Genomic DNA, 16018 nt, shown 5'->3' on the forward strand with positions numbered 1-16018 from the left:
AGTGACTGGCACATAGTAAGGGCTTAATAAATATTAATCGATTGGTTGCCTATCTCATGTGATATGCATTCATAGATTGATCACACCAAGTAATGAGAAGGAAAAGTAGTTGTATAACATAATTCATAGAAGAATTAAGAACCAAGCTGAGAAATGGATGGCACTTGCACCCAACCTCAATGGTAGAGATCAAGAATGGTTCATTTGTATTTAGCTGCTATTGATTGGAGCAGTGTACATTTCTTTAGTTATTCCACATCATCTTGCCTTGGTTGACTGTGATCTGGGAATAAAAAACATCTTAAACTACTATTGAAAATTGCCCAGTTATGCACAGACACATCTGCTGCAGCTGCTCTGCCCTTCCCCATAGCTGATCATCACTGCTCCTGCCACAATGCTGACAAAAGGGACTTCTCTCCCCATTTTTCTAGTGATACTTCCTGGCTAGCTTTATGGGTCCCAGAATGATCAACCATAGTATACTTAATGAAGGTCTAAATTGCTGCCCTCCCATAAAATCCTCAGCATAGCCCTGCCCTACCCATCAATGGTATCTATCAAAATGCAATTAAGCCATTTATGTGAAGCTGAAATTTACTTTTTTTTTTTTTTAAGGCTTCCATTCCTTGCTTCTACCCCTACTTTTTTGGGATTAAGCAGAATATTTCCTGACCCCTAGCTTAAACTTAATAAATCTTTGTTGACTTCTGACTCTTTTATAGAAAACATATAAATCTGTTACAGGTCATTTTTATGGGGCATGGTTCAAGATACGAAAATTGGGGGCTATTGACCAAGGACAGAGTATATTTCATGAAATCTAAGAAGAATTTATCTATTTCATCAACAGTTTCTCTAAAGTGTGACAGTCAAGACTGACCATAGTATTATAGATGTGGTCTGACCATGTCAGAATACAGTGGAAAAATCACCTCTTTGGACCTAAAAGTTACTCTCTGAATGCAACCTATGACTGTAGATATTTTGCATTTTGCCTGTTATTAATTTCATATTTTGTTCTAAAATGTATTTTTATTATGGAGTTATTAAGTTCTAATATCATTATATTTTTCATTGTATCTCCCTTTTCATAAAGTTTTCCTTTTGTTCATTTTTCTTCTGTTGTAAGCTATTTATTATCTTTCTCTAACTTTTTCTTCCAGCTTTTTTATTTCATTGTTTAATTTCTTGCTTCATTTCTTCTAAGGTACTCTTGTAGTTCTAATAGCTAATCCATTAATTTCTCTGAGGATTTACTTGAACTTGATATAGAGTTATTCTTGTCTTCTGGGTTTAATCTCTTAGATTTATTTCAATCTTTAGTATTTCTATAGTGTTTGACAATTTCCTCTGTTTACTCATATCCCTATTGACAGTTTCTGGGTTGGAATTTTGTTCTTGTGTTGGATTATGTTCCTTCTTGTTATTTGTATAAGGTAGCCAGTTGCTTCTTGGCCAATTCTTCCTTTAACCAGAATGTTGTTTCCTCTGCTGCTCTACAGGTGGCAGCTATGATGCATCCTGACCCTTTTCAGGTTCTCTGGCTTCTAGTTTAGTCTTCAGGAGGCTTAGTCAGAGCCTCCACTTCAGTCCTGTCTCTGTTTCTTCCTTACACAGGAGTTATCTCCATCTCTTTGCTTTGGCCTTGACAGACTCAATTGTATATTGTTGATCATTCAAGAAAGAGATCTGCTTTAAAACTCCAGATAGTTTTTCCTGAAATTTTTGGGCATTACATCTCTTGGGTACTAGTCTATCTGTATCTCCTGTTGTGACTTTGTCATGGGATGATTAGGATTTGCTTTATCTGGTTGTTGTACTATTCTGTAACAGTTGCCCTTGGGTTGTCTGAGTACTATGGCTTCTACTTTTCCTGCCTCAGAAATCCTGTAGGCTTCTGGAATTCTTCTTATGTAGAAGTAAATAATAAAGAATGACTGATAATTTGTTCTTTTTCTATTTTCTATTTAAATAAATAAAAACATTATTAATAATGTTAAATAAATAAAAATTTTAAAAATAGTGACAGGCTCCTCTCTCTCTCTCTCTCTCTCTCTCTCTCTCTCTCTCTCTCTCTCTCTCTCTCTCTCTCTCTTTCTCTTGTTCTCTCTCTCTCTCTCTCTCTCTCTCTCTCTCTCTCTCTCTCTTCTCTTGTTCTCTCTCTCTGTTTCTCTGTCTGGTCATTGTTCCTTCTGGTACAATTTCCAAACTTTAATTGGGTATTTGAAGATCTGAACTCGTTTATGCCTTTTAAGCCACTGCCAACCCAAAATCAATGTAGCCTAAGATTACTTTTGGAATCTCAGCTGCCCCTGTTGTTTCAAATTGAGTTTTTAGTCCATTAACTCTCTCCTTCAATCCATCTTTATCAGATGATATGCTATCTTTGTTTCCTCTAATACTCTAAGTCTAATTTTCTGAAACAAGAAAGTGACTATTTCTATTAAATTCTATCTTATTAGATTTGGTCCACTGTCAAGATATTTTTGAATTCTGATTCTGTTAATCCTCCATAGTTTGTATCACCTATAAATATGATAAATATAAAATCTTGCCTTTATCCAAGTCATTGATAAAAATGCTAAATAATGTAGAGCCAAACACAAACTCTGGGTCATTCTCTCTCCTTCCAAGTTTTTATCAAATTACAAATTACCACTTTTTGGGTCTGACCATTCTGAATCTATTTAATTATACTCTAGTCAATATCTCTCCATCTTTTTATATAAGAATATTACAAGAGATTTTTTTTTTTACTAATATCAAGGTAAATTATATTTATGGCATTCTTCAGATCTAACAGTTTAGTTATTCTGGTTTCCCTAGGTTCGAGTCCCAATTAAAATCCCATCTTTAAAAGGAAGCTTTTCCTGATTTCCTAATTCTAGTGACATTTCTCTGTTAATCATTTCCATCTTATCCAGAATATATTTTTGTTTTTACATAGTTGTTTGCATGTTGTTTCCCTCCATTAGACTGAGAGTTTCTTGAAAGTAGGTCTACTTTTTGTCTTTCTTTACATGCCCAGCATTTAGCACAAGCCTGGCATATAGTAGGTACCTAAGAAATGCTTATTGATTGGCCAACTGAAAATTGGTCTGGTATGATCTAGTTCTTGCTGAAGCCATGATGGCTCTTGATGATCACTTCTTTCCTTTCTAGATCTTTTTGATAAATATATTCTCTATTTTCACTGGAATTTGAGATCATTGGCCTATACTTTTCAGGTGCTATTAGCTCTATTATATACTATGATAAGGATTATGATATATAAAAATGTATTTATCTCATTATGTCATATAGTTATTGTATTATACCTGATTCTTTTAAGATCAAAGTCTTAACAACATTAATCATAAAGCAAGCTTCTTTTTCTTTTATCACTAATATAGTCTCTGTTATTTAGCCAAACTTTTAAATCAATTATAGTAGATTTTATGAGCCGTAGTTTAAAATACCAGAATTATGGGCTGTTAGCCAGGGACAGAGTGCCTCTCATGAGACCCAGAAAGAATGCATTTCCTGGAGACTTGCTGATCTCATCAAGAGGACTTTAAACTGACCATTTATAATTAGTAAACTGAATACCACAGAGATGATGATAAAGAAATAGGACTTAGAGGTAAAAAAAAAACAAACATTTTAGAGATAATCCAGTCCAATCTCTTCAATTTCAGGCAAAGAAACTGAAGTCTATAGAGGTGAAATGACATTCCTAAAGTTATGTAGGATATAAATAGTATTAAAAAGGATATAAGCCCCAATTCTCTGACCCCCATATCCATGGATATGATAATAATGATAATAATAATAAATACTTAGCATTTGTGAAATATTTTAAGCTAAACAAAGTGCATTATATCTATTATTTAATAATCAATTCTAGAGGGAAGGTACCATAATTATCTCTATTTTACGTATGAGGAAATGGAAGGATAGAGATGTTAAGTGACTTATTCATGATCACACAGTAGTAAGTATTAGAGGTTGGATGTGGGGGTCTTGGAAGCAAGAACTAGCTTTAGCTTTCCTTTGTATCTCTAGTGCTTAGTTCAGTCCTTGACCCACAGTAGACACTTATTAATATTTATTGATGAATGAGTCACTGACATCAGGTCTAGCACTCTATCCATTTTCCTATTTAACTGCCAATACAAATGCCAATACCTGGTCCTATATTATGTCTTTCTTTGCTGGACTATATGCTAGAATTTATGACACATGACGTTGTCATGGCAGCTGAGATACCCTGTAATCTTCAGGACATAATTACAGAGAGAATAGGTTAAAATCTTAATTATGGTTTTAGTTATTTTTATAGAGAATATCAGTAGTTAGTAAATGTTAATACAAATAAGTAAAATAACCTCACAGGTATCACTGACCCTTAACAAGATGTCACTCATAACTGAAGATGGCAATGGAAGGACATACCTTTTTCAAAAATAATGGATTAGTAAGTTGGAACGATGAAATGAATGTGTGTGGGTGAGTGGGTGTGTGTGTGTGTGTGTGTGTGTGTGAGAGAGAGAGAGAGAGAGAGAGAGAGACAGACAGACAGACAGAGACAGAGTCAGAGAGAGACAGAGAGAAAGAGATAGCAATGTGAAAAATCCATGTATCTAAGAAGGTAAACATTTTGGTGTAGATGAAAATAGGGGAAAATAGAAGTGATCATAAGTATATATAGAATCATTGAATTCAATGGAAAGAGGGACTATTCAGCTTTAGGTTACAAAAATGACAAAGGAAGAACTTAGCTTTGATGAAGGATTCAAGTATCTGGTATTTGGAACAAATAGATTTAGCTATGATGAAGGATTCATTTTTTGCCATTTAGATCAAATGACCTTGATAATTTTATCTTTAAGATGTAGAATAATTGATATTATTTATTGATTTTCTACTCCTACTTTGAGATACAAGATATGAGTCAAAACCTGTTACGAGCAATTTTTCCAAAGGACTCTGGGATAGGGGATATAACAAGCCAAAGAGCATGATAAAAGAAAGTGTAATTTTTGTTAGAGACCAGACACTTAGGACCAGAACTAGTTCCAAATATTTTCTTCTTCCCTCCCCATTCTCCAATGCTTAAGCCAAGTGAGAAGTCTCCCTTTGAGAAGAGTCAGAGGAAGATTACACCTGTCTTCCTTGGCTCAGCAGTAATTCTTACTGTTATATAGATTTAGACTAACTTCTTATACCTTACACCATAATCATCTCAAAATGAATATGCAATCTGAATGTAAATGGTCAGTTTGTTAAAAATGGAAATGGAAAGAGAAGCCAGCATGGTGAAGTGAATAGAGATCTATGTTTAGAAATAGGAAAACCTATAGTCTAGTTGTACCTTTGATCAGCTATGAGCAAGCCACTTAAGTGCTCTAGGCAATTTTATGATAATTAATTACAGAGAAAGTGCCAACCTAACTTGGTAGAGGATATTTCCTACTTTAGAGGTTCCTTGTACCAATGAAATCAAGTCTCTATCTGTAGAGAACGACAAGAGATCCTTTTCCCCAAATATGGATGAGAAGAGAATTTCTGGTTAAACAAGTGATAAAAGAAATCCTAAAGGACAAAATGAACAATTTTGACAACAAAATTAAAAAGATTTTGTGTAGATAAGCTCAGTGGAGATAAAATAAGGAGAAAATCTGTTGAGTAGGAAAGTATTTTCATCTAATAATAGATTAAAAAGTCTGATATCTATGAAATATAGGTAATTGATAATATTTATTTCTGTTTTTTCTAAATAGAATTTTATTTTTCCAAATACATGGAAAGATAGTTTTCAACATTCATTTCCTCAAGATTTTGTGTTCTAATTTTTTTCTCCTTCCCTCCTCCCTTCCCAAGATAGAAATCAACCTGATATAGGTTATATGTGTACTATCCTTTTAAACTTATCTCTGTAGAATTGATAATAATTAAGGACAAAATTATTCCTTAATAACTAAAAATGTGAACAGTTTTCCTAAGCTCAAACCACAAATGGCCACATGCAAGCAGATTCTAAATCACAATAAGAGAAAGGCAAATTAAAACTACTCTCAATTTCACTATATTCACCATACTCTGTGAGCTGGCAAAGATGCCTAAAGTAGGAAAAATCAGTATTGAAAAGATTGTAGGAAGACAAATATACTAATATACTATTGGTGGACTATTTTGATTATCAATTTTCAGTTATACAAAAAAATTATTTAAAAGTGTATATTTTTTCATCTAGTGATCCCCTATTGAGAATATACTCCCAAGTCAGATAAAAAGGACCTGGTTAGACTTCAACAGAAACTAGAAGCTTTAAGTGACAAAAAGACATAAACATTGTAATATAAAGGAAAAAGTATTTAGATCTAAAATGAATATTCCACCTGTTCAGATGCTGTTCAATTACATAGGAAGAGTCCAGCATAGATAGTACTCACAAGTTGCATTCCTACCTTTTTCTTTAGTCAATCATCTGACTAATGCCTCAAGGGAATTTTGGTGATTGTAATAAGAGTGCATTTGAAATTGTATTGGAATTGCTCACCATAGTACTAAAGTAGATGACCTTTAAAAGGGAGATGGCTTTGAAACAGAAGGAATAGCCCCCAGAAATGATAGATTTAAAGGATCTGCTTGTAGGTGACTCAGAACCAAGACTGAGTGAATCAAAGAGGAGACTTTTCTGTTAATCCTAAAATAATGGTTGTTGTCCTGGCTAAAAGACAAAATAGTGCTCTAGCTGAAAAGTCCACTAAAATATTTCAGCTGATGAGAACAGAGTATCCCCCAGCCAAGTCTGGGACTGAAAGTGGTGAAAGACTACAGATGTTTTTAAAGATCAAGTGTAGGGACCCAGTGGACCAATTCATCTGCAAAGACACATGTCCCAAGATGAGTTTAACAGCCAAAAGAACTGCTTGGCCCAGACAAAATGAAGCTGCCTTGGCCAAGTGACTTCTCTGGCTCAGGCTAAGTGACTTGCCTGGGCCAATACAGCAATACCTAAGGCCAGTGAAGAATCAGTTGAGCTACTGCACTATTAAGTTTAATAAAATTTTTTAAATGAGCACAAATATATTTCTCAATTAAATATCTCAGCAAAAGTACTCATTCCTTTTGTACTGTCACCCCAGTTTTAAGTAGATTAGGAAGGCAAAGTGTTCCAACATTACAGTTCTTTTAAGTTTTATGTTTTGGATATATATTTTCATAATTATGGTATATTAACAATCCTCACATCTTTTAGCTCATTAATTTAATTGGATTTTTTTTAATCCCAAGTTTAGCAAGATGCCCAGCACATAGTAAGCATTTAATAAATGTTTATTGATTGATTTTTCCACCTTTGATATTTTGACTATATTCTGCTAAGAATTTCCTTTCTCTGCCACTGTGGAAGAATGGAAGTTAAAACTTACAGCAATTTGATAATAACAAAACACACCCAGAAGAGAGGTATTTATTTATTTACTGATGTTGTAATTTAGTATGCACTCAACTAGTGTAACAAGGTTCTATTCTTTAGTATTTTTCCTCTCAGTTATGAATTTGCAATTCAAATTAATTTTGTTTTTCTCTCATCTGATACAAATTCACAGAAGGTAAAAATTCTAGAACACCTTATTTGAAAATTAAATTCAGATGAACTTCTGAACTATCTTCAAGATTGGAAATTAAAAAAAATCAAGTAATAAGAATTCATTTCAAATAAAATAGTATATTAAATTAAACTATGGATGAGCTGCTGTTTTTCTGAAAATTTTAAAATGCCACTGAAAAGGAATAGAATAGCATGATGATGCAACATGAATTTCTTCTTAAAGTTTTTTTAGATGTTTAAAGTTAAGTAAAAATATAAAAGCTATCAAAAAGCTCCAAGAATGGATATTTTAAGTTTAAAAAAGATAACCATACTACACAGCATAGTATTTTCTACCTAATACTAAAACAGATTCTTGATGTGCTTTCTTTTATAGGTTGACAGCATAATTGTGTTTATTTCTGCCATCTGCTGGTTATCACAAAAATTTCATCCTTAGTCTAAATATTTTAACTCTGATGTATTTTTTAAAGAATTAGAGAGTGCTTAAACTGGAAAGGATTTTGAAAATCATTAGTATAGCAGACTGATTTTTATGATATGGAAAACTTGAAGCTCAGAGTAGTTAATAACTAGCTCACAGTTACAAAATGAATTTATGAAAGAATGGAGAGGAGAATCTAGGTTCCCAGACTCCCAGTCTCTGCTTCATATTCCTAATAATAACTATTATTTATACAGTGTTTACTGTGTGCTGGGAGCTTTATGAATATTATCTACTTTGATCTTCACAACAATCCTAGAGATAGGTGTTCTTATTATCCTCAATCTACAAATAGGGAAACTGAGGTAAGCAGAGGTTTTGTTGTTATTGTTTGCTTGTTTTTTAAATGACTTGTCCAGGGTCACATAGCCATTACGTGTCCGATGCTGTATGTGAACTCCAGCCTCACTCACTCCAAGCCCCGCATTCTATGCATTGTATCACCCTATCGCTTCTGAATTCATTAAGTATACACTCCAATACAGAATATGTCCTTGTTATAAGTAATTATAATTGCATTATAATGCACTTTATAGTATGCATAATTCAAAGTTTAGTGATTATTCTACTTAAAGAATAATTGATTTAGTAAAATCAGAAAGCACTGTGACCCATTTATGATAGTTTTTGTGAAAGTGATAATAATAGTTGTCATGGATATAATGGTTTTGTTTTGTTTTGTTTTGTTCTGTTTTTTTTACAGTTCTGGAACCTGAGGTTCCAAGAGGATAAATCACTTCCCTAGAGTCATAGAGCTAGTAAGTATATGAGGCACAATTCCAACTTACAAATTTTTCACTCTCAGTTTGTCCTGTTAGTTACTAGGCCATGTTGCTGCTCTGTTTTAGTTGGAGGTCAGACACACACACATGAATCACATTATTTGTGTTGAAAAATAAGAATTTTCAGTTATTTCACATTTTCTTTGTTCAATACATATCCCAACTATTCCCCAAACTTAGAGGAAAACTACTTCCTGTTTTATTTTACTGAGATCAAAATTCATTTTCCTTGCTCTCTCAGGAATGATATCTTTATTTCTACAGTGTTTTCTCTCCTTCCTTTTAGCCCAAAAAAAGAGACATTGCTCTTTAAAAGCTAATTTCCCTGTTTTCTCTGTGACTTTCAGTCTCTGTTTTGTTTTGATGAGGAACCAGTTTAAATAGTGTATGGAAAGTTCATTGGTATTCAGCTTCCTTCACTAATACAGACTGACAACTTTTTTGCACCTTACAATATTTAAAGAGTTCCCTGAGGCATTGAGAAGTTAAACTTTGCATGTTGTAGGTAGAAAAAAAGCATGTAAAATACAATTAGTATTTAGTAATTTTGATCATAATTATTAAATCTAATTATAGAATTAATCATTATTATAATGGATATCAAATAATGATTATTAATTACTATTATTATGGCAGCAACATTACTTGATTAATGAATTCAGTATCACTAAAAAAATTAAATCTATTGTTTAAGGTCACACAGTCAGGATATCCTGTGTGTAAGGCTGAATACAGGTATTCTTTAAGCTGAGACTGGTTATTTACCTACTATCCTGCTTGCCAACTTTCATTTCAAATTCTTGGCCTTTAGACATGCACAATTTTGTCCTTTAACAGATAAAACAAAATAAAATCTTTACCTTGATCTTGATTTTCCCTTTAGAGATTGTTCTCTCTCTCTCCTTTTCACAGTTAAGAAACATGTTATTTACACTTGTATCCATTTTCTTGTTGCTTCTTAACACCCAACAATTTGCTTTTGATCTACTCTAGAAAATATAATACCCTGTTGTTTTTTTTGTTCAATTCAATCACTTTGATTTCTGTACAATATTGATACTTCTGATCACTTTTTCCTTAATAATTTTTCCTCCTTGGATTCCATATTAAGTAGATTTTCATGCCATTCCTTCTTTTTCTTCTTTCTGAATCCTCTTTGTTCTTCCATACATAAAATGTGGTAATTTCCTAAAGATATGTTTTCAGACCTTTATCCTTCTTTTTTAATACTCCTTCCCATTTCTCACTTCCCTTTCTTCCCCTCCCCTTTCCTCCTTCTCTTCCCTCCCATGTCCTTCTCTCTCTCTCTTTTTTCTTTCTTGCTCTCTCTCTCTCTCTCTCTCTCATCTTGCTTATTCAATAATCCCTTTGTTGCAGATTATTTTTCAAATTTTCCAAATTCAGATTTCCAAGTCAATCTATCTTAAAAATCTACTTCCAAATTCTTCCTTTTTGCTGGACATTATACATTTGTATTTGGATGTTGGTCATCTCCTGTATATCACCTCTTCCACTAACTCATCCTAACTTTTTTTCCTTTTAATAGTAGCATCATACTTCTAGTAAAAATGCACAGTTTTCAAAGGATTTAGACTAGATGTTCTTACTCTTTTTTTGTCTAGCAATGTGATGAAGCTGATGGACTCCTTAGAATGTGTTTAAGTGCACTAAGAAATATATAAGATTACAAAGAAAATCATTTATATTGAAATATAGTTATCAAAATATTTTAAAAACTAAATTCGTGGACCCTAGAGTAAGAATTTCTAATTTAAAGATAAAAGGAATGCCATAAAGGCCATCTAGCTTCTTTTCTTTCATCCTACAGAAAGTGTGTATTGAAGCCTTGACTGATTAAATAACTGGGCTCTAATATAGGTTCTAATACTCTTCATCTGTCTGTGACTCTAGTCTACTTACTGAACCTGAGCTGCCTCATCTATGATATTAGGATTAATAATACCTGAATTATTTGGAAAAATGTTTTATAAATTAAATCAGTCAGTAAATGTGAGCCATTATCATACAGTCATATATGTAGTAAATAGCAGAGCAAGGATTAAAATGTGGGTCCTTCAGACCTAAAATTTGGTATTCTTTTTATTACATAAACAGCTGCCTCTCTAAAAAATAAGTCAAATTTAATTTTTTCTCTGCCTCAGCCTGTGTCTAATGCATTTCGTTCCAATAAATATTTTAAAAGTTTCCTATTGTGTGGCTGGAAAGTGTTAGTTGTTGGAGATACAAAGACAAAGATGAATACCATCCTTTCCCTCAGTCAGTTTACAATCTATTGGAGGTATACAAAAAATATAAATGTATAAATGTTAATTTTAGGGAAAAAAGAGTGACTACAATCAAAAGTCCTATAATTTTTTTTCCTTAGTAATGACTGCCTTTTAATTTCTACTAAGTCTACTAAAGGTTCTAAAATACCTAATGCTTAGGTATAAAGTAATGCATTCCCATTAGGTAGTTTCATAATATCAGTTATTTATTTTATTTACATTTAATTTTTTAAGGAATGACATTTTTTAAATTTTAAAATATTTTTTAAAATTATCGAATACCTATTTTTCTTCTCTTTGCCTCTCCTCCCTTCCACCAATTAAGAAAAAGCAACAACAAATAAACATAGTCAAGTAGGATAAATTACCAAATTAGTCATATATAAATTTATGTTTCATTCTGCATATTATTAGCCCATTGTCTCGTCAGATGTTGGGTATCATTCTTCATAATCAGTCCTCTAAAATTATGTTTGATCATTATTTCCCAAAATTGTTCATTTTTATAATGGGATTATTACAATATTAAATGTTCTGGTTTGACTCACTTCACTCTGTATCATCTCATGAAGATCTTCCCAGTTCTCTTAAAAACTATTTTTTACTTCATTTTTTACAGTTTAATAATAATGAATTATATGCATATACCATAATTTGTTCAATCATTCCCCAATTGTTGAGCACTCCTGTGGTTTCCTGTTCTTTGCTGTTTCAAAAAAAAAAAAAAAATTGCTATACTTTTGTCTGGATTAAACATTTTCCTCTTGCTTCAACCTCTTTGAGGTAATCGAGTTAGAGTAGAATGATTGGGACAAACTTTTAACTTTTAAACATAATTTTAAAACATTTCCCATATGACTGGACCAATCACTGAAGCCTTTCTAACATTTTCCTTTGTTGTCAACCTTTCTAGTCTGATAGATAGAAGGTAAAATCTCAGAAATGCTTTAATTTGCATTTTAAAAGAACATTAGTTATTTGAAACACTTTTTCCTATGGCTACAAATTACTTGGATATCTTTCCTCATGCATATGTTCTTTTAAAAACATATAATTTTATTTATTTCATCAAATATTTTCCCATTATATGTAAAAAATTTAACATTCATTTTTTTTAAATTTTGAGTTCCAAATTTTTGCCTTCTTTCTGCCCTTCCTCCATTCACTGAAAAAAAAAAAAAAAGTATATATTCTAAAACTATAATAAAGCCTAAATTTCTTAGCATTGTCTCCCACAACTTGATTGCAGCCTAGCTTTCCAGTCTTATCTTCCACCATTTTTTTTTTATTTTCCTGACATTTTATATATTTTATTTTATTTTTTATTTTATTTTTTTCTTTTTCTGAGGCTGGGGTTAAGTGACTTGCCCAGAGTCACACAGCTAGGACTTATTAAGTGTCTGAGATCAAATTTGAACTCAGGTCCTCCTGAATTCAAGGCTGGTGCTATGTCCACTGCGCCACCTAGCTGCCCCTCTTCCACCATTTTTTAATGGGGAAACTACTCCAGACAAACTTGCCTACTCTCTGCCCTTTAAACATATCTATAAACATTTCTAAATTTGGAGTCTTCGTTAATATTTTCTTACTGACTGGATTTTTTAAAAATAGGATTAACAAAAAAATCAGGAACAAATCAATTAATGTCTTTTAAGTCATGGAAAGTAAGTTTAATTCAACAAACATTAGTTAATTCTAATTTGTGCAAAACACTGTACTAAGTATTAGGAGTAATGTGATAGAAATTACAAAAGTTGCCTGAAAAAGCTTATGTTCTACTAGGAAAAAAAATTCTACATTAACATTTTCTTAAATTAGGTATTGTAGACAAAAATATAAATTCAATAAATATATTTTGACATAAGATTCAGGAATGAGACCTGTGATGTCATTATTGTAGGAAATGCCTAGTAATTTTTTCTACCATTTGAGACTGGCACATTCTCTAGAACTTGCCTGAAACACTGAGATGTTTTGCCAGCACGTATATGACTGTGGTAGAATTAATCTTTGTTTTGAGGTTAGCTTTCTATCCATTTAGCTACAATGATTTAAATTTACTTAAAAGCCAGTTGTCTTTTTATTGTTGTTGCTTTTCTGATATACTAACTATATAGCTTTTATGATCACCACTTTTTTTTTTTTTTTTTTTTTTTTTTTTGGCAGCTCTTTCTAGGAATGCTTTCAGAAGCATATCTCTTTGGAATTGCCTACTGGTCTGACAACCGTCTGACTTATACTTCTAATGATGAGCAAGTTGTTGAGGAAAAGATAATAGAGATGAACTCTACTAGTAGTATCTCCTGTTCATCTGCAGATGAAGCACAAGAAAAAAGTCTTCACTGGAGATGCAAACCTCCTGGAAATTTTATTTCATCACTCTGTTCAGGAGAAAGTCAACATAACAGGAAGCAAAAAATGACAGTGCTAGAATCAAGTCACAATTCTCTCTTTGAATGGCAAACTTCTGCTGGGGTTGAAGACTGTGAAGACTCCAATATAAGTAGAGAAACCTATTTGGTTCCTCCTTCTTGTAAAAGTATTTGCAAGAATTATAATGATTTACATATTGCTGGGGGCCAAGTCATGGCCATCAATTTAACTGCAGCAGATTCTACTTTGGAGAGCAGCTTTGAATTTGGTCCACTATTGAAATCTTCAGAAATTCCTTTGCCTATGGAGGAATCTATCTCAACTCAATTGAGTGATTTACCTTGTAAACCCCTTCAAAGACACTCGTCTTACTGGAGAATAACTAGCATCAAGGACAAAAGTATTATGCCACTTCAGAAGCCTCTTTCTAATGCCATGCTGAATGAATATTTGGAGCAGAAAGTAATGGAATTGTATAAACAGTATTTTATGGACACTGTATTTCATGAGAGTTCTCCTATTCAGATTCTGGGTTCAGAGGTCATCATGACAAGTGTGGATCAAATCAGCCTACAGATATCTCGGGAGAAAAACTTAGAGGCCATGAAGGCCAAGGATATGGTTATTAACTGCCTCTTACGACTAGTATCTACTGAAATCAGTACCCCTAGTCTGCATATTTCCCAATATAGCAATGTGAATCTATGAAAAAGATATATTGATTCCTCTTATAATCAAATTCAAAGCTGTATTTAATTTTTTTTTTTTTTTTTGAAAGAAGGAAACAAGTAGTAGGAGTGTACGGTTCAAATCATGGAGTAGTTACATATAATGTGTCTCAGATGTGGGATGACAATAAAATGAAGAAAGAATGCCAGGAAAATATAATGAACTATTAAAAAAAAAAAAAAAAAACAAGTATAGCAGCTTAAACAAGATAAAGACAACTGAATGAAAGGAAAAATATATGTCAAGCTTGTGTAATATTTCAAGAGAAGAATAATAAATAAGTTAGAGATCAAAGGAAAAGAAAAAGAAAGTGTTCTTAATTTCCAAGTTAAAGGATTATCTATATTTTGTCCAGGAAAAGGAGTTATAATAGAGAGTATTGGTGAGTATTGAAAAGTATAGAAAACTGCTAGGATAGGCATAGATTATCATTATTGTTAAAAAAAAAAAAGAGAGAGAGAGAGAGAGAGACAGAGAGAGAGAGAGACAGAGAGAGAGAGACAGAGACAGAAAGAGAGAGAGAGAGACAGAGAGAGAGAGACAGAGACAGAAAGAGAGAGAGAGAGACAGAGAGAGAGAGAGAGAGAGAGAGAGAGAGAGAGAGAGAGAGAGAGACACAGAGAGACACAGAGAGAGAGAGAGAGACAGAGACAGAAAGAGAGACAGAGAGAGAGAGAAAGAGAGAGAGAGACAGAGAGAGAGAGAGAGAGAGAGAGACAGAGAGAGAGAGAGACAGAGAGAGAGAGACAGAGAGAGAGAGAGAAAGGAAGAAAAACAAATAGAAAAAAACATTCTTGGGCAGATTCCAATTTTCTAAATTATTAGAATGGGTATATTTATGCTTGTGTTTTTATTATTTTTCTTATTTTTATCAGAAAATCATTTAAAGGGCTAGAACTTTTCTTTTAGATGAAGGGAAATTTATGGGTTTTTCCTCTTTTATATGGATAATTACTTAGGCACAAGCATACAAATAAGTCATGATCCCACATCTACCAAGTCTCTGAAAAAAAATTATCAAAAAGTGAAAGAAACTATGAAAATCTGAAACTTCCAACTTGACTTTGATAAACTGAAATAGCCCCCAGAAATCAGGTAGTTTATTACTCCCATATCATAGATGAGATAACTGAAGCCTGGAGAAGTTCAAAGACTAGGCTACACAGGTGACAGAATTGACACACAGTGCAGAATTTGGATTCAAACCTTTGACACCAGATTGGTTTAGGAATATTTTTATTAAAGAATATAACAGATTCTATTTCTCATTTTTGTCTCCTTAAAAGCCTTACACACACACACACACACACACACACACACACACACACACACACTTCCTTAAATCCTGCAGGATCCACAACCACTTTTCTTTGTAAGGTTATGGATCCTAAGATAGGTGAAATCCTTGATTGTTTATGTCAGACCTTGTGATATGTAATTACTAATTTTTTTTTTAACAAACATACAATCTTGTATAATAACAATAATGGTTTGATTTGCAATCTGTATCTGAAATATTAAAGACATGTGATATATCTGTGACTTTTCCTGATGTAACAATATGGACTTTGTGCATTTTAATAACTTTCAGAACTTTTAATGACAACCATACATTAGAAAATAATGTGAGAAGCCTTTGTCTTACACACACAATTCTCCTTTCAATGAGTGTTTTGCAAGAGTTGTGGTTTATTTTATAGTATAGCAGGAAACAGAAGCAGTGTAGATAAGGATGTTGAGGCATTAGACCTCTTACATATAA

General features: G+C 32.7%; 1 protein-coding gene across 2 annotated transcripts in view; it reads left to right on the forward strand.

The window, feature by feature from the left end:
- Positions 1-15791, forward strand: part of TASL (TLR adaptor interacting with endolysosomal SLC15A4) — a 28198-nt gene extending 12407 nt beyond the window's left edge. Inside the window, exons 2-3 of one of the 2 annotated variants that reach the window (XM_074300883.1) lie at positions 8788-8842; positions 13321-15791. In XM_074300883.1, the coding sequence (XP_074156984.1) occupies positions 13333-14235 (903 nt within the window). In that variant the 5' untranslated portion in view covers positions 8788-8842; positions 13321-13332 and the 3' untranslated portion in view covers positions 14236-15791. The remainder of the gene's footprint in view (positions 1-8787; positions 8843-13320) is intronic. The other variant, XM_074300882.1, reaches the window with a different exon arrangement.
- Positions 15792-16018: the final 227 nt, after the last annotated feature.

The sequence above is a fragment of the Sminthopsis crassicaudata genome, chromosome 3 (genome assembly GCF_048593235.1).
Source record: "Sminthopsis crassicaudata isolate SCR6 chromosome 3, ASM4859323v1, whole genome shotgun sequence".
NCBI classification, from domain to species: domain Eukaryota; kingdom Metazoa; phylum Chordata; class Mammalia; order Dasyuromorphia; family Dasyuridae; genus Sminthopsis; species Sminthopsis crassicaudata.